This window comes from Enoplosus armatus, chromosome 19, assembly GCF_043641665.1.
Source record: "Enoplosus armatus isolate fEnoArm2 chromosome 19, fEnoArm2.hap1, whole genome shotgun sequence".
Classification (NCBI taxonomy): Eukaryota; Metazoa; Chordata; class Actinopteri; order Centrarchiformes; family Enoplosidae; genus Enoplosus; species Enoplosus armatus.
The window spans coordinates 12,553,958-12,574,615 of record NC_092198.1 but is presented as its reverse complement, the minus strand read 5'-3'; the positions used below and the strand labels follow the sequence as shown (position 1 = coordinate 12,574,615).

Genomic DNA, 20,658 nt, shown 5'->3' with positions numbered 1-20,658 from the left:
ATGGCGGAGTACACTCTGGAAGTGACCACAGGAAGCATGCTGCATGCAGGCACATTTGATAACTTGTCACCCTATGTCACCCTGATCGGCACTGAGAGGCAATCTGAGCGCACTCGGCTGAGTTTTACTGAAAAGGTAATTTGTGAAAACTACATTAAATGTATTTGTTCATATTTGTTTTTATTTATTATCTAACCTTCATTTTTTAATGTTAGATTATGACATTCATCATTCATTAGTAGCATTTAATTTGACTGCTTGATGGGAATTCAGTACAAAACTTCCATGGGGGAATGTTTTTCTTTGGTTTTGGAAGAAACATATGCCCATGTATTAATACTGAGCCATTTGAGCAATGTTCAAGTTCCTGATTTGCGTAATCCTCTCCATCCACAGGTGGGGTTGTATTCTGTGACTACGCTTTTTTCTTTAGGATGTCTTCTGCTGCTCAAATTGGAGAAAGATCCTTTCCATGAATCCCTGGAAAAGGATTGGTTTTGCTCCAAGATAGTGGTGAGGACACCTGAGGAGGATGAAATTCTTTTCCCCTGTCACAGTTGGCTGTCCAGGGGGGAAGCTGTATTGTTGAGAGGGGGGAGAGGTGAGTGAAGTATTCTCCCACTTGTAAGGAGCATTTATTGTGTCACAGGGGCTATGTGAAGGCTAAAATTATGTGATGTTCCTTTGATCATCTTTATATGAAATATTACTTAATTGATTCTGTTTAGAAATGTATTTTTAAATCAATCCGTGGGCTGTAAACCACACAGCTACAAAAGCTTCTGAAGATCTCCATCCTCGGCTAGCAGAGCAACGGAAAAAAGAATTGATCTACAAGTGAGTGAATTAACAGTTTAACAATGTGCACCTCAATGAGTGTTGACTGGGATTCTTATTCATAACTTTTGGATGTCTTTTATTTCCTGTTTTCCTCCGCAGATGGGATGAGTATGCAGATAGAATGTCATACATTTTAAACATCAATGATCCAAACGCTGTTCCTGCAGAAATCAGCTTCTCATTCTCCAAAGCATTTCAATTTAGATACAATAAAGAAGCAGGGTAAGTGCTACAACCTACCATCATTCTAAAAAACTAATCCTGGACAATCGGACACAAATAACTAGTGCAATAAACAAAAGTGAAATACTTTTTGTTTTATCCAGATCAGCTGAGCTCAAACTGAAAGGTCTGACCAATTCTACTGAGCACTGGGAAAGCTTCGAGGCCATAAAGGGGATCTCCTGGTTCCAAAATTCCCCCTTGTCAGGTAGGATCTTAGTATAGCATGTTTTTACTCCTCTGTGAAACCTCTCTATGAAAATAAATTATGTCCCAGAGTATGTGTCACAGCACTGGCAGGACGATGACTTTTTTGGATACCAGTTTATTAATGGACTCAACCCCTTTATGATCCAACGCTGCTCAAAGCTTCCGTCCAACTTCCCTGTCACGGAGGAAATGAAACCTTTCCTCGCCAACGGAAGCTCTTTGACTGCAGAGATGAAGGTACGAAAGTGCATTCCCTATGATTTTAAACATTGTTTTTCCTTACCACTCACCCTTTGTTTATAATGCCTCACATTAGTAATTTATATTTTACAGAGGGGCAATATATTCATTATTGATTACAAGATTATGGAAGGTCTCCCTACAAGAGTTATTGATGGTCAACCGGTATCTCTGACTGCTGCTCTCTGCCTGCTGTACCTAAATCCAGAGAAGAAACTACTGCCCATAGCAATTCAGGTCTCGTATATGTAGTGAATTTCTCTGACTTCTTCCATTCTTGTTTTTGATCACCTGCTGCAAACTTAAATATGCCTCCTCCCTCAGCTCGGTCAGCAGCCTTCAGAGGAGAACCCGATTTTTCTACCCAGCGACTCGGAGTCTGACTGGCTGCTGGCCAAGTTATCTGTGAAGCATGCAGATTCCCTCTACGCTGTTGTGATCATTCATTTGCACAACACTCATCTACTGGCAGAAGTTTTTACAATGGCGACACTTCGCAACCTCCCAATGATTCACCCCTTGCACAAAGTAGGCTGTTTTTTGGTTGGTTTGTTTTTTCTATATTGGAGTGCAGTGTTGCAGGCAAAATGAGGATTGTGTGTATGATAACTCAACTTTATGTTCTTATTTAGTTCATGACTGTCACCAGTGACCCCTCTCTTTCCCCGCTTCACAGCTGCTGATCCCCCATCATCGACATACCCTCCATATAAACATCCTTGCTCGTGCTCTACTTTATGGTCCTGGTAGAAGTCTTGTACGCGCTCTTTCTGTGGCATACTTTCAGTTGAAAATCTTAACCACATTTGCATGTTTCAAAGATTGTAGTCTCCTTTTTTTTCTAAAATAAACTTACATTTTAATTAAATAACACATTGACATCAAATTCTACTGATTTGAAATGTTTTTACGATTATCATGACCAGTAACATATAGTATTACATGTCATTTGAGTTGCTGTGTATGTAGTTTGGAAATGTTTTATGTAGAGAGAGAGAGACTGGTATTTTACATGACTATTTTATACTGAATGTGTTTTGGAAACCATAAAAAAAATATGCCCGTTTTATTTTTCAGACTTCATTTGGAGTAGACGGAGTAACGAAACTAATGAGGAGGCGGCTCTCCCAAACAACCTACACCTCCCTCTGCCTGCCTGAAAACATTGCAGCTAGAGGACTGGTGCCATCCCAACTTTTATTACAGAGATGATGCACTGAGGCTGTGGGGCATCATCAACAGGTGATCAACCCCACTTGTATGAACTGAGGATTAAATATATGGCACATTATATAAATGAATTGGGGAACAAATGCTAAAACTAGATCGGAGTTAACATTGTGCTTTCATTAGCTATTATAAATCCTAATTCAACATAGAAATATATTCAACATTCTGATATTGGTACCCTTTTATTGTTGTCCTCAGCTTTGTCAAGGCCATGGTGGTATATTATTATCCATCTGACAGTGAAGTGTCTGCAGATTCTGAGCTCCAGGAATGGCTCAATGAGATCTTCTACTATGGATTTCTGGGAAATGGTGACTCAGGTATCTCATATGTGGCTATTAGCTATTGGTCTGTTATATTCTCCTCTTCCAAAATGCTTGCATAAATATTTAGTATGTAAATTGTTCTTGGCTCTAAAATGATCTTAAGTTATGAAGGGAGGGGAAAGACTGAAGAGATATCAAAGGACTCTTTTCACATGTTTGCCCATTTACCACAAATCATGTATATAGCTTTTGGTTTACTCCATTTCAGTATGTTATGAAACTCAACTTGCACAGATTTGAAACTTGCTTAAAATGGGTAATCCATTTCTAAAGTGTTTATCTTGATCAGGGTGGGAGAAGTACACATTGGCTGGGTGGCCATTCTATCACAGGGCTAAGACATTTTGACAAACACATTCACGCCTAATAAGTAAAGGAGGAATGCGTTAAAACATTCAAACAAAGCATCACATTCTGGGAAATTGACAGCAGTAAGTAAAGGATGAAAAAATACAACTGGTCTTTACACTTTCAGATAAAAATTGTACAAAAGGGGGTGAGACGCTTTGAGAATTAGCTCTGTGTTGTAGTAGATTATATTAATAAGAACATTCCTGACAGGAATCCCTTCAAGCTTTCGAACTGTGGAGGAACTTATCAAGTTTGTCACTATGGTGACCTTCACGTCATCAGTTCAGCATGCTGCAGCGCAAGGTGGACAGGTAATGCTAAGAATTAACACCTGTTGTATAATTACTGACAAGAACACATGATCATAGAAGGGGGGGAAAAAATTATGCAATAATTGTAAATTGTCCTCAATGGTAAACTTGCCTTTTACAAAATTATAATACATTTACTTTAAACGGTAGATTAAAATTAAAAAATAGACTTCAAGGAATAGTTTGACATTTTGGGAAGATACACTTATTTGCGTTCTTGCCGAGCATTGGAATAGAACATTGATACCACTCTTGTGTTTGTAAATAAGAAGCTGCAGCCAGTTAGCTCAGCATAGCGTTACGACTAGACACTGCTACCTCTGTCCAAAGGTAACAAAAAGACAATTTATAAATTAAACAAACTGGCTGCTGGCTCCAGCTACCAATGTTGGGCAGTCATGCATTACTTGGTAACATGTTACAGTAACGAGTAGGGTGAGGCATTGCAATTTGAAATTCAATGATTGCATTACAGTTAAACTCCACTGTCTTACCGAGAGTTAAGAGGGTTGATGACAGTTTGGTCTCTGTGCTCAGTGGATAGACGGCGTGTAATTAAGACTCCTACGTTGTCTTAATTACATGTTGTGTGTTCTTGGCTGTCTTGCTAACATTAGCCACTGGTAAGCCTGCAAATAGGCTCAGTTTGAGTTTGACTGTGAACTGTGAAGTCGGGCCTTCCACAGTGTCGAGGACTAAGATTAAGCCAAGTGTTGATGGTCAGTAAATACTTAGAAACTGGAAATATATATAAGCTGACTGCTTGATAAACCACTGTCTTTTTTTTACTATGTCTGCATGTGTTAAATAGAGAAGATGAACTACATGGGTGTGGTGGCTTTGGAGTTTTTGCTGGGTAAAATGTAAGCAGTACTTTTTTTGATCCAATTACACTACGAGATACATCCGTACTTACCATGGTGAGCGTGGTATCAATCTTCTGATCGAACTCTGCAAGGAAAGCAAATAAGAGTAGATATAGTAGAACAGTTTCTCAATGTCTGAGCTATTTCTGTAATTGTACAGCTCAAGGTCAATAGTGCTTGTGTTAATGGCTGCATGTCTTCTGAAGTTTGATTTTCTAGGTTGGATTCCCAATGGGCCACTGTTGCTGCACCAAGCTCCACCAACAACAAAGGGACAATCAAGCATGGAGGCCATCTTGGCGACTCTGCCAAATAAATCACTTACAGGAGTTATGCTGTCAGTTTTGTGGCATGGCAGCAGGAAGTATGATGATTTTGTAAGTCTGACATGTAGTTTTTCCTGTTCTTCCAATCAAAACTGCTGGAGTTGTTACTAGCAGCTCTCCCTTTTGTAGATAGCCCATTCCCCAACATGACATTTTGGTTTTGTCTTTGTCAGGTACCTCTGGGTACTTAGGTGTGTTATGTTTTTTTAATTTACCCCCCGGTCAATAGTAAAATAGCTGTGCAGTAAACAATTCAATTAGACTAGCATGTTTGGATGAGAGGTGTTACATTTCTTAGGCCATATTAACTAAATATCACTTTGTCTCTCACTTGTTGCCATCATGACTTCGATGCCCTCTCCATTAACGATCACACACACTCAGCTGTGGAGTGTACGATGTGTTAACAGTCCAAAATAATGTTTCTTGATTTGCCCAGCATTTATGTAAATGGCAAGAAAAACCACATACAGTTCAATATACTTTTCCTCCTAATGTTTGTATGCAGTGTAGCAAAGGCTGCATTTCAATGGCACTTGACCAAAGTGTATGAGCAGTTTTTTTGAATCCAGGTACACATGCAAAAATATGTTTTGCATTCTTGGAGCTGGACTACAGTTATCGTTTGGACCCAGGGTGTAACTAGAGTACAAGAGCTCAGTCCACCATTGCTGCCTATAGGGCAAAATGGAAGGTTTTTCAAAAGTGGAATAGAAAATCATATACCAGTGGAGTGGATGGTGTTCATTTATTATTTACCAAAATGATTTCTGCAGGGAGTGACGGACAGGACACACTATTCAACTGCTAGCTCCTGTGCGGAGATCAAAGCTCTCTTCAGTTAAGTGTTTCTGGACATTGAGAACAATTCCTTGGCTGAGCAAATATGTTGAGTGATTTGTTTGCTGTACTAGCTCACCCAAGTTGCCTGTTAATTTAAAGGGGTGATAAACTGAACTGATGTTCTTTTAAGTCCAGGATAGTGCAACTTTTCCCCATTCCTTTCGGGGAAGAAACAGAAGAAACTGTGGTGTTTGTGTCAAATGTATGTTTTAACTTGAGCCTTCACTGACGGTAACCACTAGATCTCCACTGAGAGCATTGCACATCTGTTATGGTGGTAGGGCTTGTGGCAAACCCCTCTTCCAACAGACATTGTTCACTGGCTGTGTGAAGGCATTTTGGACAGCTAAAAGGAATAGGATCTTCCTGGAGCAGTTATAATTTACATATCTGAACTCTAATATGCAAAAACTTCTGCATAACTGGATCTGGGCCACTATACACTCCAGCTAGATCATAGTTCTTTAGAGAAAAAACTAATAACTATCTATCAACAACTTCTGAATAGCTGAATCTTTATGTAAACAACTTCCTCTTAAATAAGTTCAACCCGTGAGTATATATTTTTTTCTTGTTTTTAAAATGATTGGACTGTTTAAATCCTGTTTTGTCTATCTTTACTGTATGTTATGCTTTCTTAATAAAGATTAGAATTATTAGAAAATATATCTGTAAACAGGACTAAGAGTCTACAGTCATGTTAACAGCTAGTGAGGCTGTACTTTGAGCTGAATGCTTACTTCAGCATGCAAACATGCTCACACTGTCAGTTTTAACATGCTGATGTTTAGCAGCTATAATGTTTACCATGATCACCATCTTTCTTTAGCATTCTAACATTAGCTAATTAGCACTAAAGACAACGTACAGCTGAGGCTGGAAGGTATGATTTTCATGTGAATTTGGACTTAAGTAAACCTTCTCTAATAGTTTGAATTTTAACAAATCATAACTAAATGACCAGTTATTGTTAAACTAAAAGTGGGAGGAGCATGAGATGTGGAGACATAAAAAAGGAGTTGAGAATAGCTGAGAAAACTGAACAGAAAGAGCCGAATAAAGCCAAAAGGTAGGTGATGCAGGCATTTTACTTGGAAAATATTAACATGTGCCATTGACTTTAGATATTCTTTATTACAATCCACGCAGACTTGCTACTGATTGACCATGGCTGAGTACAAGCTGGAAGTGACAACAGGTAACATGACAAATGCAGGAACGTTTGACAACATACATGTCACCTTATTTGGAACTGGAGGGGAGAGTGGGCGAACTGAGTTGAACAACTTTGGAGTAGGTTTCAAAACTGGGATGGTAAGTTGAATTGATGTTACCATGCAGAGACATATTTGAGTGCAATTACATTTGACTGAGAAAGCCAGTATGTCTGTCTTAGTATTAGTATGTACTGATGAAAGCATCAGCAAAAAGTGGTTATTTGAATCAGTCCTTCCTATTTGTTGATCTAACTTGATGTAATTCATACTTTGGTACTTTGTCACAGACACAAGATTTAATGTACTTGAACTTTTTCCCAGACGGGGATATACACTGTGAGAACCAGTTTGTCTCTGGGGAAACTTCTGCTGGTCAGAGTGGAGAAAGAGCCTTTTTTTGCTTTCCCAGAAGATGAGTGGTACTGCTCCAAAATAGTGGTGACGACTCCAGAAGGAGATGTTGTTCTTTTCCCCTGTTACAGATGGATCTCCAGGGGAAAACTGGTGGAGCTGAGAGGAGGGAGAGGTCTGCTTCAAATTCCCCAACTCATTAGAAAAATATGTCATATTTGTTAGTTATGTCACTTCAAATTTGACTAATGCTATGTTCTTTTTATGTCTCAGCCATGAAGGTTTTTGAGGAGGACCATCCCCTGCTGATTGACCATCGGGAAAAAGAGCTGATACTTAAAAAGAGCTTGTACCAGTAAGTTTTCGTGTGCACAATATGCACCTACAGCTGCAGTTTCTCAGAAACTTATCGAGGCAAATCTTTATTTGATTTTTGCTTCTCCTTTTTTAGATGGCAGATTTCTGATCAAAGGCTACCGCACAGGAGTCCTTTCAAACATGTAACTGAGATCCCAGCTGAAATCTGCTTCTCTACGTCCAAATCAATGGAAATTATTTTGGCAAAAATAATAATGTGAGTCACTGATTCCAAAATAATATATGACTGATTTGTAAGGCTAAAAGCTATTACGAAGCATTAATGTCAGTATATTGTTTAATTTTCTGCATTTACCTTGCCTTTTTTTTTTTTACTCTTATTTCAGCGGTGCTGAGCTCATGTTTAAGGGGCTGGTTGGATCTACTGAACGATGGGAAAGCATTGAACACATGAAAAACATCTTCTGGTTCAAAAAGACAACAATGTCAGGTAGAGTCCTGTTCTTCAACTCACCTCAATACTGTCATTCTTATAGTTTCATAGTAACAGGTGACTATGCATACAAGCATACATGTATGAGTGGCAATAAGTTATCTTAACGAAACCGGAACCCGGCCCTCAGTAAAAAGAAAACACAAATATTTATATGCTACAAGTTGGGTTCAATTCATGAGGGTTGGCTCAGTCTTAATGGAACGTTTTGATATGTTTTCAGTAGTTTTCAGAGTTCTGAGAGACAGCCACAACATGAAAGGTGACTGACAGAAATCGCAGAGCTAAGCACTGTGCCTACTGCATGGACCATGGCTTACTGCTGGCCTCAAAGCTATTGCTATTCTTCCAGAGTACGTTACAGAACACTGGAAGGAAGATGACTTTTATGGATCCCAGTTTCTGAACGCAATGAACCCCAATGTGATCAAGCGTTGCTCAGAGCTTCCCCCAAACCTTCCAGTCACAGAGGACATGGTGAAGCCGTTCCTGGAAGAGGGAAGCTCTCTGCAGAAGGAAATGGAGGTATGAAAGATGAGTGGCTTTAAATGGGAAATTTTCTTTGCTTTGGGAGACCATTTGTACTTTTAAACAGTGTACATGTATCACAGTGGAAAGTCCCTGAATCCCATTGCCTCCATTTATTACAAATCAGTGATACCCCTTGATGACTTAAACACTTGTTTCTTCTGTCTTTCCTTCACATACAGAAAGGCAATATATTCCTTTCTGACCAGAAGAGGATAGATGGAATACCGACTAGAGCCCATAACGGTGAACCTCTGCACGTGACTGCTGGTCTCTGTTTGTTGTACTTGAACCCAGAACACAAACTGATGCCAATTGCAATACAGGTACTGATACAGATACAGCAAGTCAGTGACAGTATTTATACTGTATGAACTTAAGTAAAATCCCTGTTCTAGTCACATAATCATGTTACGTTCCATAGTACATTAGTATGTTTTCTGAAGTCCTGTTTCACTATTTTATATAGAAATTAAATGTGTTTTTATCACATTCCAGTTGCATCAACAACCTTCTGAGCAGAACCCCATCTTTCTGCCCAGTGACCCAGAGACGGACTGGCTGCTAGCCAAGATGTTTATTAAAAATGCAGATTTCATAGATCATCAAGCAGTCCACCACCTCATGAACACTCACTTTCTGACAGAAGTCTACACTGTTGCCACTCTCCGCAGCTTCCCAGTGATTCATCCCCTCTACAAGGTACAATTACACAGCAGAGGTCATAGGTCTATTCCCTTGATCTGAACTGATGATCTGACGTTTGATTGATTGATTTTTCAGGTATTTTTTGGGGCGTTTTGTGTTTTCATTAGAGAGTCAATAGTAGAGAAGAGACAGGAAATGAGGGGAAAGAGAGAGAAGGAATGCATGCAATAAAAGTAGAACTAGAAAGAACTGTCAGCACCTTAAACCTCTAGGCCACCAGGGCACCCCATAACTTAACTTAACGTATCTTAACTTATATTTCATGGTGATCTCAGTATATTATACAGTACAAAACAATTTAACATTGTAACATGGCCATTTTCAAAGAAAGCAAAGAAATTACATTAAATAATATTAGGAACAAGCAATAAAAAACAAGATGGCTGAATCATGAACATGATCATGAACTTTGTATCCATCAGGGTTTACTCTGGCACTTGAAGAGAACCAGTTTTCAGTTGTGTTACAGCTTCCTTTGGTGATCAACACACTGGGTGGTGCTGCCTGTTTGCTGAAATGAGCATCTTACTTATGAAGGTCCCATGTTGTAGAAAGTGAGATTTCCATGTCTTTTTTCATTGTAAAGCAGGTCTAGGTGCTGTATAAATACTGTGAAAGTATCAAAACACTCACTCCACAGAGAACTACATACAGCCTGTGTTCAGAAACTGTGCCTTTAAATGAGTTGTCGGGACTTCCGTCAGGTTGTGATGAACTATACAGACACAGCACACACAACAAGTACAGGGACGCTCATCCACCTGCTCAGTCTGTCTGAGTTATTGGACTGCTCTGCTCAGGACTACTCTTCAAGTTTTTGGAGGTTGTTCAGTTTGTTTAAAACGGCTCATTTCAGACAGAAGGTGAACTGAAGGGCTGCATAAAAAGACTAGTATAAAATAAATAAAGACTTTTTTGAAGTGTGAATAATGCAAAGCTACTCTAGTCGAATCCCAGAATAAAAATAAAGAGCTGAAATGAGCATAATATTGGACCTTTAATATTCTTCCCTTTGTCTGTACAGCTGCTGTTTCCACACTTCCGGTACACTCTCCACATAAACACTACAGGCCGCAAATCTCTATTTGGACCTGATGGGGCTTTTAAAATAGTATGGCTCTTTAACATATTTCTGAATTTTCTAATCATATTGCACCATATGAAATCTGAGTTTCAGCCTTTGATTATTTAACAACTTTTTTTAACTCAAGAAAAATGTCTGATGGTTAATATTTGTGTATTATTGATTATTAGAGTTCACTCGGATACGATGGGATGACAGAGCTCATGAGAAGGGCTCTCTCTGAAATTACCTACAGCTCCTGCTGTCTGCCAGAGAACATCACTGCACGAGGACTGGAGTCCATTCCCAACTTCTACTACAGAGATGACGGCCTGAAGCTGTGGAGCATCATCAGCAGGTTACCTGTTGATGATGCAACTGGATACTGATCTATTTTACAAGCAACAGCTTACAGGCATAATTGTAGAGAGGGGGGAGAGATGTTGGTTCAACAGTCTTGAACCAACAGCTCTCGTTTGAGCACTGTCTTTCCGGGGGTTTGTTTCACATACAAATATAATAATTTGAAATTTAAAATCTAACTGTTTTGTGTTTACCAGCTTTGTGAAGGCAGTAGTGGAGTACTATTATCCCTCAGACGGTGACGTCCGTAAAGACACTGAGCTGCAGGAATGGATCAGTGAGATATTCACACATGGCCTCTTAGGAAACAAAGGCTCAGGTATTTAACCTATGTAGACAGATAGAGAAACTCTATAGTAGCCTGTAGTATATTGAACATTTCCAAGCAGGCAATGAATGCCAATAATTAACTGATAATGATTGTGCTGCCAACAGGGTTTCCGGCAGACTTTAAGACTGTTGAGGAAGTAATCAAGTTCATCACCATGGTGATGTTCACAGTGACGGCTCAACATGCTGCAGTCAATAATGGACAGGTAATAGTAACTTGTTCAAGTTTGTTTTAACACTTCAAATGTCTGGAACAAGAGGCAGATCTGGAATTTGGTGTCTCCATTACAATTTGTCTTTTAAGAATTCCCTTTAGCAGGGCTTTAGATGAACTGGTGCAAAGGTTGCATTTCCTATGTTAACATCCTTTATTCTATAATGTTTAATATTACATTGTTTTTTTATTATTACTATTATTAACTAGTTTTCCATCAAAGTCGGGCCCACAATATATAATAAAATAAAATATAAAGAACTTAAGTGACACATATTGATGCTTCTTTCATAATTTAGTTTGACTACCAATCCTGGATGCCCAACGGCTCGCTCCTGCTGCACAAACCTCCTCCAACCACTAAGGGGCACTCAAGCATGAAGACGATTTTGGAGACCCTCCCAGATGCTGGAGAGACAGTCAACTTTGTAACATTGGTGTGGATACTTTCCAACACATACACTGATGTTGTAAGTTTGGTGTTAATGAACACTTACAGTATGATCATTATGGCCTATCCACTTTTAGAAAATGCTTTTTTGTACCATGAAATGCTGTATCAGTCTAAGTTTCTGTCTTGTTTTTGTCGTTCTGTTAGGTTCTCTTGGGTACATACCCTGAAGAACGGTTCGACGAGGCTCCCCCAAAGCAGATGATTAAGGAATTTCAAGCAGAGTTGTCCTATCTCAGTGAAGCAATTACAAAAAGAAACCTGAAGCTTGAAGTACCCTACACATATCTGAACCCTAATCAGATAGAGAACAGTATAAGTATTTGAGAAAGACTCAGCAAGCCATTCTGCATTAGATGATTGTATCTATGCATTATTCAACACTTGTATGTGTGTGTTATACCTTGAATTCAGTACATAAAATAGGTGAGGTGTTACAGTTAGTGAGGTGTTATATGCTGGGACAAGAGGACTATACTTAGCTGTATCACTACGAGTTATATGGTAACATATGAACCTGCTGTATGTTACTTGACTGATTAACACAGGAAGTAATAGCTTAAACATTACTCAGGCACCTATTTATCAATTAGGCTATAGCCCAAAATAGGCCAAAACATTTGGTGAATCATTACAATTTGTTCTGTGTATTTTTCTGCAACTGCTTTTGTTGTTTCAGACTTGTACAAGTGCACAGCATTCATTTTTACATCATATCTATTCTGAGAGCAGAACTACTGTGTGTTTAACACCAGTCACATAGACTCATATCAGAGATCTGGCTCTGAGAGTTCCTCTTTATGTTTTGATTTCCGGTTCTCTGTATTTCTTCCTTTCCTATTATACATTAAGAGCATGATGACAGAGATGAATTAGATAAAGTGGTATAGTATTCATAAATGTGTGTAATCACAGGGTTTTATTATATTATATTATTATGTATGATGGAAATGCATGAATTTTTCCGTCTTCAATCCTAAAATATCAAGCTAAATGTGGTCTAATGTGTGTAAATACCTCTGTGTCGCCTGTCTCTTACTGGGATTTTTAAAGAGCAATTTAACACTTAATCCACTTATGCGTACAGTCCCTTTATTATGTTATCAGTTGATCCTGGGCCCGCTCATTACGGCAGAAGTCATTTTTATTGTAATAAAAAAATTTAAAAAACATATTATAGATATCCCTAATAGCGTCTTAAATTGAATTTTGACTAGGAGAAACAAAGTTTTAGATAATTTGGAATACAATTTCTACTAGTAAGAATGTCATTGAAAATATCTCTAATTGCCATCCTGACTAATAAGAATATCATTTTGACTAAGAGAAATGCTATCAAGGATATCTAAAATACAAAATACAAATAAATTGTGGATAGTCAATGAACCCTTTTTGTTACTCGTCATTCAATATCCACAATTCATTTATGGATATCTGAAATTGTATTTTTACTGGTCATAATACCAATTATAGATATCCATAATGCCATTTTTACTAGTCTCAATGTATTTTGGATATCTAAAATAACTATGGATATCTGGAATAGTTTTTCATTTTGGATATCTGAGATAAAAATTATGACTAGTAATAAGTGGATAGTAGTTTTTCCTATTAAGAATTCTACTGCAGATATCCAGAATGTTCATTCTGGATATCAAACATGTCATTGTGGATATCTGAAATGTCTTTTCTGACTAGGAAGAATAATATTATAGATATATGCTATATGTTTCCAGTCAAGCTATTGAATGTGAAAACGGCTTGCCATTGGAGGAAACTCTGAAACTTGCATGTGCACTGGGGTGGGATACTCTAGTGCTCCAGGAAATACATTAGTAAAAGTATTAACAGAATTTTAAGTTACACCAGTAGTAGAGCGCACTGTGAGGTGGCTGATTTATTGTCCCCGGTAATTCTGACAGAGTGGGACCTCATTGTTCCTACCTCGTCTTTGCTGCAAACTACACCATCCAAAACACGATCCGAGTATTTTTAGACTACAGCATACAGTCTGTGGGCCACACGGACTGGACGTCAGAGCTAAAATACATAACAACCCAAACCCGATTACTAAACGATTGTGGACATATGATTCAGTCATGGCTGCGACCATGTTATTCAGATTCGGTGTCATTCTCACTCCGGAGTCCGCGGACGTAGAGGTCTTTGTTTTGGGTTCGCGTGCGGAAATGGGCCGCTGGGACCCGAGCGGAGCAGTCCAGATGAAAGCCTCACAGAAGCTCCTGTCACCGCTTGAACCGTGTCTGTGGATCGGCGACGTGCAGCTGGCAGAGCCGTTCAAAGACACTCTGTGGTTCAAGTTCGTCAAAAGAGACCGAGGCTCTTATATCTGGGAAGGTATACGTCAGTACTGTGACCGACGTCACAAAGATTTCATGTAATTCCCATCGAGGATAACGTTTCAGGCGAACTAAGACAATAACTCCGCCATGTTTGGCTCATATTGTGTAATATATCCTTACCGCCACATGATGGCGGTAATGTGACACTGGTCATTTACTAAACGGCTCATGATTTCAGTGCACCTGTGTACTTCAATAGAATTATGTTTTTATCAATGGTAGAAGTACTGAGACTTTCTATTTTCTAAATTCTACATTGTAAAAATATTACATTACAAGTAAAATCTTGCCATCAAAAGTATACATAATAATTTATTAATAACAGTACAACAGTATTATCTGCAAAATGTAGTTAAAATATCAACAGCAAAATGGCCCCTTTCAGTGTTACATTATTATTCACATTATATTACTGGGGATAATTGTTTTTGCCTCAATTACTATTATTGATGCATTAACATGTAAGCAGCATTTTAATGTTGTAGCTGGTTGAGGTGAAGCTTATTTTAACTACTTTATATACTGTTGGGTTGTTTATAACAATGCATAATTTTTTATTAACTGATCATATGATTTCTATTTAATTATAGGCAACCTTTAAAAAGTACAACATTTCCCTCAGAATTTTTGTGGAGTAAAAGTATTAAGTAGCAGAAAGTTGAAACAAATACCTCAAAAGTAAATGTACTTTGTTTCTCTCCACCACTGGTTGTTATTATGAGAGTCCTTTTGTATTTGATGCTTAAACAGTTGTTTTCCTGTTTAATGCAACACAGTATATTTTGTCTCTCAAAGAAAAATACAGGCAAAAAAAAAGCATCTTTATACTAAAATAGTACTCCAAATGTGTCCCAAATCCTCCTAAAATGGGTATTTGGTCACTAACCTGCAGAAAGGTTGTCTTCCTTGTCACCAGGTAGTGGTCCAAGCCACGACAGGTGCTGTTCATATGACGAGAGGAACATGGTGGATGGAGTGTACTGCCATCCGATTGGTCACTGGATAGAGGAAACAGGACACACAGACGAGATGAAACACACCACCAACTTTTATTTTGGTGTGGCTGGTCATCAGGCCATACATTTCTCCAGGTAATGCAGTCGTCTGCATGATGTTGTATGCAAATACTGTGAGTGTCTGCATTGCATGAAGCAAGTACAATATGTCACAGTTTCGGCTAAAACATTTTTAGAAATCATAGCGTGGGTAAGTTAGTTAATTAGTATGCTTTCGAGGTGCCTGTAGGTGGTCTTTTGTTACCCATGGACAGAGCCAGGCTAGCTGCTTACCCCTCTATGTCTTTATGCTAAGCTAACTGTGTACTGATGTTTACTGTAGACATGAGAGTGGTGTAGATCTTCTTAACTAACTCTCGACAAGTAAGCAAATAAAACACATTTTCCTATTCCGTACTATGACTATTCCGTTGAGGGTTTTCCGTTGTGATTTTCAGCCATTTTGACATCATTTCCAATGACAAATAAGACCTGAACCTGCAAACTGTCAAAGTACTCCTCTTGTAGCCTGTCGTAAATACAAAGAGACCCATCACTCTCCTCTACTTCAACGAAATGTGATGCTTGTTGGAAGTTTTCTGCCTTTGTGAAATCCAATGTGGGCACTGTACCATATTTAATAATACTAAAAATTAATGAGGACCCATGGGGCCAATAAATTTCCATGCTGAAGTGTGACTGTTTCTTGAACGATACTGCGGATCGCATCAGTTCCTCTTCTCTTATCTTCCTTACAGTTTTCAAACATAGCCAATCTTCTTCAGTAAGGCTTGTGTATTCATCTATATTCTCAATGCAAGTGTGAACTCTGCTCCGTCCTGATATTACATCTGTCACAGAAAATTCTTCTTCAGTACTTCAGTGTTCTGCAAGTAGGGCAGGGCACACTGCCCTTTCTTGATGGAAGCTGTAAGAGTTTAAAAGTCTTACCTCCCTCTCTTAAAGGGCAGACAAAGCCTCAGTCACCCTCTTAAGCCTGCTCACTCCTTTGTTTTTCAACCTTGCTCTCTCCCATTTAGTTATAGCTGCTGTCTGTCACTTGAGAATGATTGTCCTTTCAAAAAGTAGACCACTACCAGTTGTATTATCACCTCCTCAACCTTGTTGGTGATCTCAGGGGAGAGAGGAGAGGGCATTGGTCAGAATTCACTTTTATTTTATAAGCAGTTCAGGCAGTAAGTGACAGTTACTCTGTCAGTTGAAGCGCTCTTCATTGTCCTCCTTGGCATTGTTTTTTTCACAAGTCTATTAAAAAGAGATAGTGAGTTATTTGTGTTTGCTCATAACAGCTCAATGACGGGTTTGACTAAATTCAGTCATTTTCAGCATTCCAGGCTGAATAGTAGTTGTTTTATTATTTATCACAAATAAATGTAAATAAATCTGTCAAAGAAATTGCTGAAAGGCATTAGTTTGCACCATTACCCTTAACACCCTTAATACGTTTTTCGGTGGGTCAGAATGGTCACTTTGGTTCAGAATGAAATATCTCAACAACTGTTTCATGCAACTCCATCAAATTTTGTTTAAACATTCATAGTGCCCAGAGGACGAATCCAACTGACTTTGGTGATCCTTGATCTTTCCTCTAAAGCCACAATGACAATGACATTTGTGTTTTAGTGAAATTTATCTACAACTATCGGGTGGATTGCCATGAAATTTGGTCAGTCATCCACTGGGTAAAAAAGCAACAGTCCACCACCACGTTTGACTGTTTTATGCCCCGTTACACTACCCTCTGATGTGCCTGCCTCACACACACACTCGTGACATAACCTTTAGGAACACCAAATGTAATTTGCTTAATATCTGGAGTTGATGGTTTGGAGGATGCATGTTCATATTTGACTGAATCTGTATATTGGGCTTAAATTGATGAGCAAACACACACACTTAACATCCAGCACACAGTCGATCAACCTACCCATGCATGCCTTCCTTGTGTAAGGCACATACTCAGTGTCATGGTATACCAGGCACAGCAGAAATTAGCCCGGGACCCCTGAGGCAGTGAGCACATAACTTGCATAAGAATGAGCAGGCTTGGCTGGTGCCATCAGGTTTTAATTTGTGTCCGAAGACCTTACAAGGCTTATGTCAAGGACCTGTGTTCAGTAGGAAGCACTGTGCCCTTGTATCTTGCCTATTAATAGCTTTTTAAATTAGTCTCTCAGACCTTGCATCCGTGTAGCCCAAAGTATCATACACACTCACCTCTGCAGTAACTCATTATATGATTCAAAGAGACTTTAACTCACTGCCAGCAGGTGCCTCGTCTCTCATGCTTATATTCAGAGGAGAAGTGGCCTAAGGGTTATATAGCCATTTTTGTAATGAATTTTTATTACCGTTGGACTGAATAAGTGTGCTATTTCAACATGTTGAAATGTTTGTTTTGTTCATTTTTAAAATCAACTTAGAAGAACTAAACGCTAGAGACAAAAGACTAAAACTAAATGAAAACAATGTGAAACAAGAAAACCATCTCCCAGAGTCTTCCAACATTTCTCAAACTTTCATTTTACTGTAATAGATTGAAATAGTCAAAGGGCTAATCATACAGATAATAAGATAATTGCTTTGACACAACTTGTACAGTTCACTTTTTCAGTTCAGAAGAAAAAACAGGTGTATAATTCTTCAGTGGCAGAAAGAAAGACAGTTGACTCACTGATGACGAAGCCAGTTCGCTGGGATTTGTATGTAAAAAAACAGATTTCGTCTGATAACAGCAAGTCGAGACCAGAGACTTTCACTGCAGTGCCACTCTGGGACATCACAGATTAACAGCGTCCTTCCATCCTTTTACGTGTCACCTCCCCTGGCTGTTGACTTTATGCATGCTAATGAGCACTAAATGGAGTCTGCCTCTGACCATAGAGGTCAGGCAGAAAATTGGAGGGACAAGAGGTCAATAAAACATCGCTGCTATGAGAGAAGAGAGGGAGGAAGGTAGGAGAGAGAAACACAGGGAGATGAGTATGTTTAGCATGTAATCATGACTTAAACATACAAATAAATGATTAATTCCTTCCTGTTTATTGCCCCCCTAGGGTGCTGCCACGCGTTTGGCTGGGCAGCTGCCCTCGACAGGTGGAACATGTGACTATAAAGATGAAGCATGAATTGGGCATTACTGCAGTGATGAACTTCCAGACAGAGTGGGATGTGGTGAACAACTCTAACGGCTGCAGGCGTGACGCTGGGGAAGCCATGACCCCGGAGACCATGATGCATTTGTACAAAGACTGTGGCCTGTTGTATGTGTGGATACCCACACCTGACATGAGCACTGAGGGTAAGGAGAATTTTGTGGACATACAAGAACAAATTCAGTAATAATAATAGTATTTAGTCAAGTTGGAGTGAGAGGACAGCTTCCTCATGGCAGTGCATATACAGTACAGTACAGTCATCCAGCTGAAAAGCTCTAAACGTACTCACTATGCCAACCTTCACAGCGCTTAGAACACTAATTCATTTAGTTTAGTTTCTAAAACTCGACAGGTAGTTTATTCCTGACAGCAGGATATTTTGCTGTTGAATCCGGAAACCTACAGAAGGATTGTCATAAATGTACATTTTAAGTATTTATGAGTCTGCCTTGAGGCAAACAACTGCAGACAGTCCTTTAGGTTATATTTAAGTTTCTTAGGTGATGCAAAGTAGTAAATATTCAAGTAAATCAATACAAGTCACAGTATGTGGAAGAATAAGTCTGGTGATGTCCTATATTTTTCTTATTGTGAACAAATACCCAGGAAAACGCCTAAATAAACGTATACACACGAGTTGTTTATAAAGATTGAATTCAGTAGGAATGAATGGGCTTAGGGCTGAGTGCCACAGTAGGGAAGTATTGAAACAAACTAGCACACTGTTGGTTTTGGTGTTTTCGTGGGATTTATTGAGATAAGAAACACACAGAATATTGCCAGCCTTCTCCTGTAAGTGTGTTATTGTGTTCTTCTGCAGGTCGAACCAGGATGCTTCCACAGGCTGTATTCTTGCTTCATGGTCTCTTGGGAAATGGTCACACGGTCTATGTTCACTGTAACGCTGGAGTCGGCAGGTCGACGGCAGCCGTCTGTGGCCTGCTCATGTACGTCCTCGGCTGGAGCCTGAGGAAGGTGCAGTACTTTGTTGCAGCCAGGAGGCCGGCAGTGTACATAGATGAGGAGGCTTTAGTCCAGGCTCAAGCAGACTTCATCCAGAAGTTTGGACAACTGCAATCATCTACCTCCTACCCAGAGACATGAGAGTTGAGTGTCTTTATACTGAAGTCTCCAAATTTGAAGCAGAAGTTACAGTTATGGAAAGCTTCACTGGACTGGACTTTAAGAAATGATTCCTGACGTTGTGTTAAAAAACACATACTGTATAGTCAGCGTGAAAGGGGTCAGAAGGTGAAATAACCTATAGCACGGGAAATTAACTAAATCTTAAGTACATAAGTGACCCACTTCAGCTGAGTGGCTTTCCAAATCTAGTTGATCTCCAAGTACCTGGAAAGAGTTATTCTGGCTGCCAGCATAGATGTTGCAAGCAATTCATCATCAATAATTAATTGATGTGTTAGCTTTTAACTTTACTCTCCGTCATGTGGCACATACAGTTGTGCACTTGGACAGCTGAGGACACTGTTAGTAGTTTTCATTAAATGTCCACAGGGGTGATAGGAAAGACCTTTTCTTTTAGCCTTTTTTGTAATAATCAATCAATAGAGTTGACATTTTGAGATGGCAACTTTTAGCTGATGTGTTGAACAGCAATGAATGAGAGGAACACGGCAAAACAAACAAATATCAGTATATAATATAGTGACATTTGTTTGTTCCCTCTCCATACTGAGAGGGGTCAAAGATTTAGAGAAATATAGCCAGTGTTTCTCTTTTTGCTGTTTGCTCTCCTCTAACATGCCGTGCTCCTCTGGTTATTCTGCAGTTGATACTGCATGACTGTGTATCAATTTTATTTCAGAAGGGAAAATTATCTTTTTTTCGGAGGGAGGTCTTAATGCTGCATGATAATGGCATTCCTTGCCAAAGCAACAAATCAATTCCTAAAACGAAAATAACAACAATTCCTCTCCCTTTTGGTCAGAGAGGTATTCAGCTCCCAGACATCGAAGAATGCAGCTCCGCCCCATCTCTCTCGGAGAGCCGGATAGCATTTCATCTTTATTTATTTATCTGACAGATGCTATTCCGGCCCATCTCCTAAATAACGAAAACATCCCTGCCAGACCGTTTTAATGCATACATAATAAGACATTATTGGAATACTGTTTGTTGTCAATTTTGAACTCCTGTCTAGACTCCTATTGAAGATATATTGCTTTCTTAAGATGCAGTGTTTTTGTTACCTGTCCCCAATTTAAGAGAGTTAGTGGATTAGAATGGAGGAAAGATTTTTTTCCTCAAGCACAAGTCAAATACCTTCTCATTACTTTTCACTGAGTCTCTTCAGAAAACA

At 39.1% G+C, this 20,658-nt stretch overlaps 2 protein-coding genes and 1 pseudogene across 2 annotated transcripts; all 3 read left to right on the top strand.

Moving 5' to 3' along the window:
* Nucleotides 1-5,113, top strand: LOC139302402 (polyunsaturated fatty acid lipoxygenase ALOX15B-like; annotated as a pseudogene).
* A 1,135-nt stretch (nt 5,114-6,248) lies between these two features.
* LOC139301976 (hydroperoxide isomerase ALOXE3-like) lies at nt 6,249-12,871 on the top strand. The gene is made up of 15 exons (XM_070925515.1): nt 6,249-6,317; nt 6,915-7,079; nt 7,304-7,508; nt 7,607-7,688; nt 7,785-7,907; nt 8,038-8,141; nt 8,497-8,669; nt 8,855-8,998; nt 9,171-9,374; nt 10,405-10,491; nt 10,635-10,801; nt 11,004-11,125; nt 11,242-11,342; nt 11,650-11,820; nt 11,949-12,871. Exons 2-15 carry the CDS (start codon nt 6,933-6,935, stop codon nt 12,126-12,128), a joined length of 2,010 nt encoding a protein of 669 aa, XP_070781616.1. The 5' UTR covers nt 6,249-6,317; nt 6,915-6,932; the 3' UTR covers nt 12,129-12,871.
* Nucleotides 12,872-13,900: 1,029 nt separating this feature from the next.
* On the top strand, nt 13,901-19,442 carry epm2a (EPM2A glucan phosphatase, laforin). Its single transcript, XM_070926259.1, has 4 exons — nt 13,901-14,159; nt 15,081-15,255; nt 18,237-18,481; nt 19,159-19,442. Exons 1-4 carry the CDS (start codon nt 13,901-13,903, stop codon nt 19,440-19,442), a joined length of 963 nt encoding a protein of 320 aa, XP_070782360.1.
* Nucleotides 19,443-20,658: the final 1,216 nt, after the last annotated feature.

Coding starts and splice junctions, on each gene's coding strand:
- LOC139301976 (XM_070925515.1), top strand. CDS start 6,933: ATGGCTGAGTACAAGCTGGAAGTGACAACAGGTAACATGACAAATGCA. Junction 7,689..7,784: donor CTTAAAAAGAGCTTGTACCA/GTAAGTTTTCGT, acceptor CTCCTTTTTTAG/ATGGCAGATTTCTGATCAAA. Junction 8,142..8,496: donor CAAAAAGACAACAATGTCAG/GTAGAGTCCTGT, acceptor CTATTCTTCCAG/AGTACGTTACAGAACACTGG.
- epm2a (XM_070926259.1), top strand. CDS start 13,901: ATGGCTGCGACCATGTTATTCAGATTCGGTGTCATTCTCACTCCGGAG. Junction 14,160..15,080: donor AGGCTCTTATATCTGGGAAG/GTATACGTCAGT, acceptor CCTTGTCACCAG/GTAGTGGTCCAAGCCACGAC. Junction 18,482..19,158: donor ACCTGACATGAGCACTGAGG/GTAAGGAGAATT, acceptor GTTCTTCTGCAG/GTCGAACCAGGATGCTTCCA.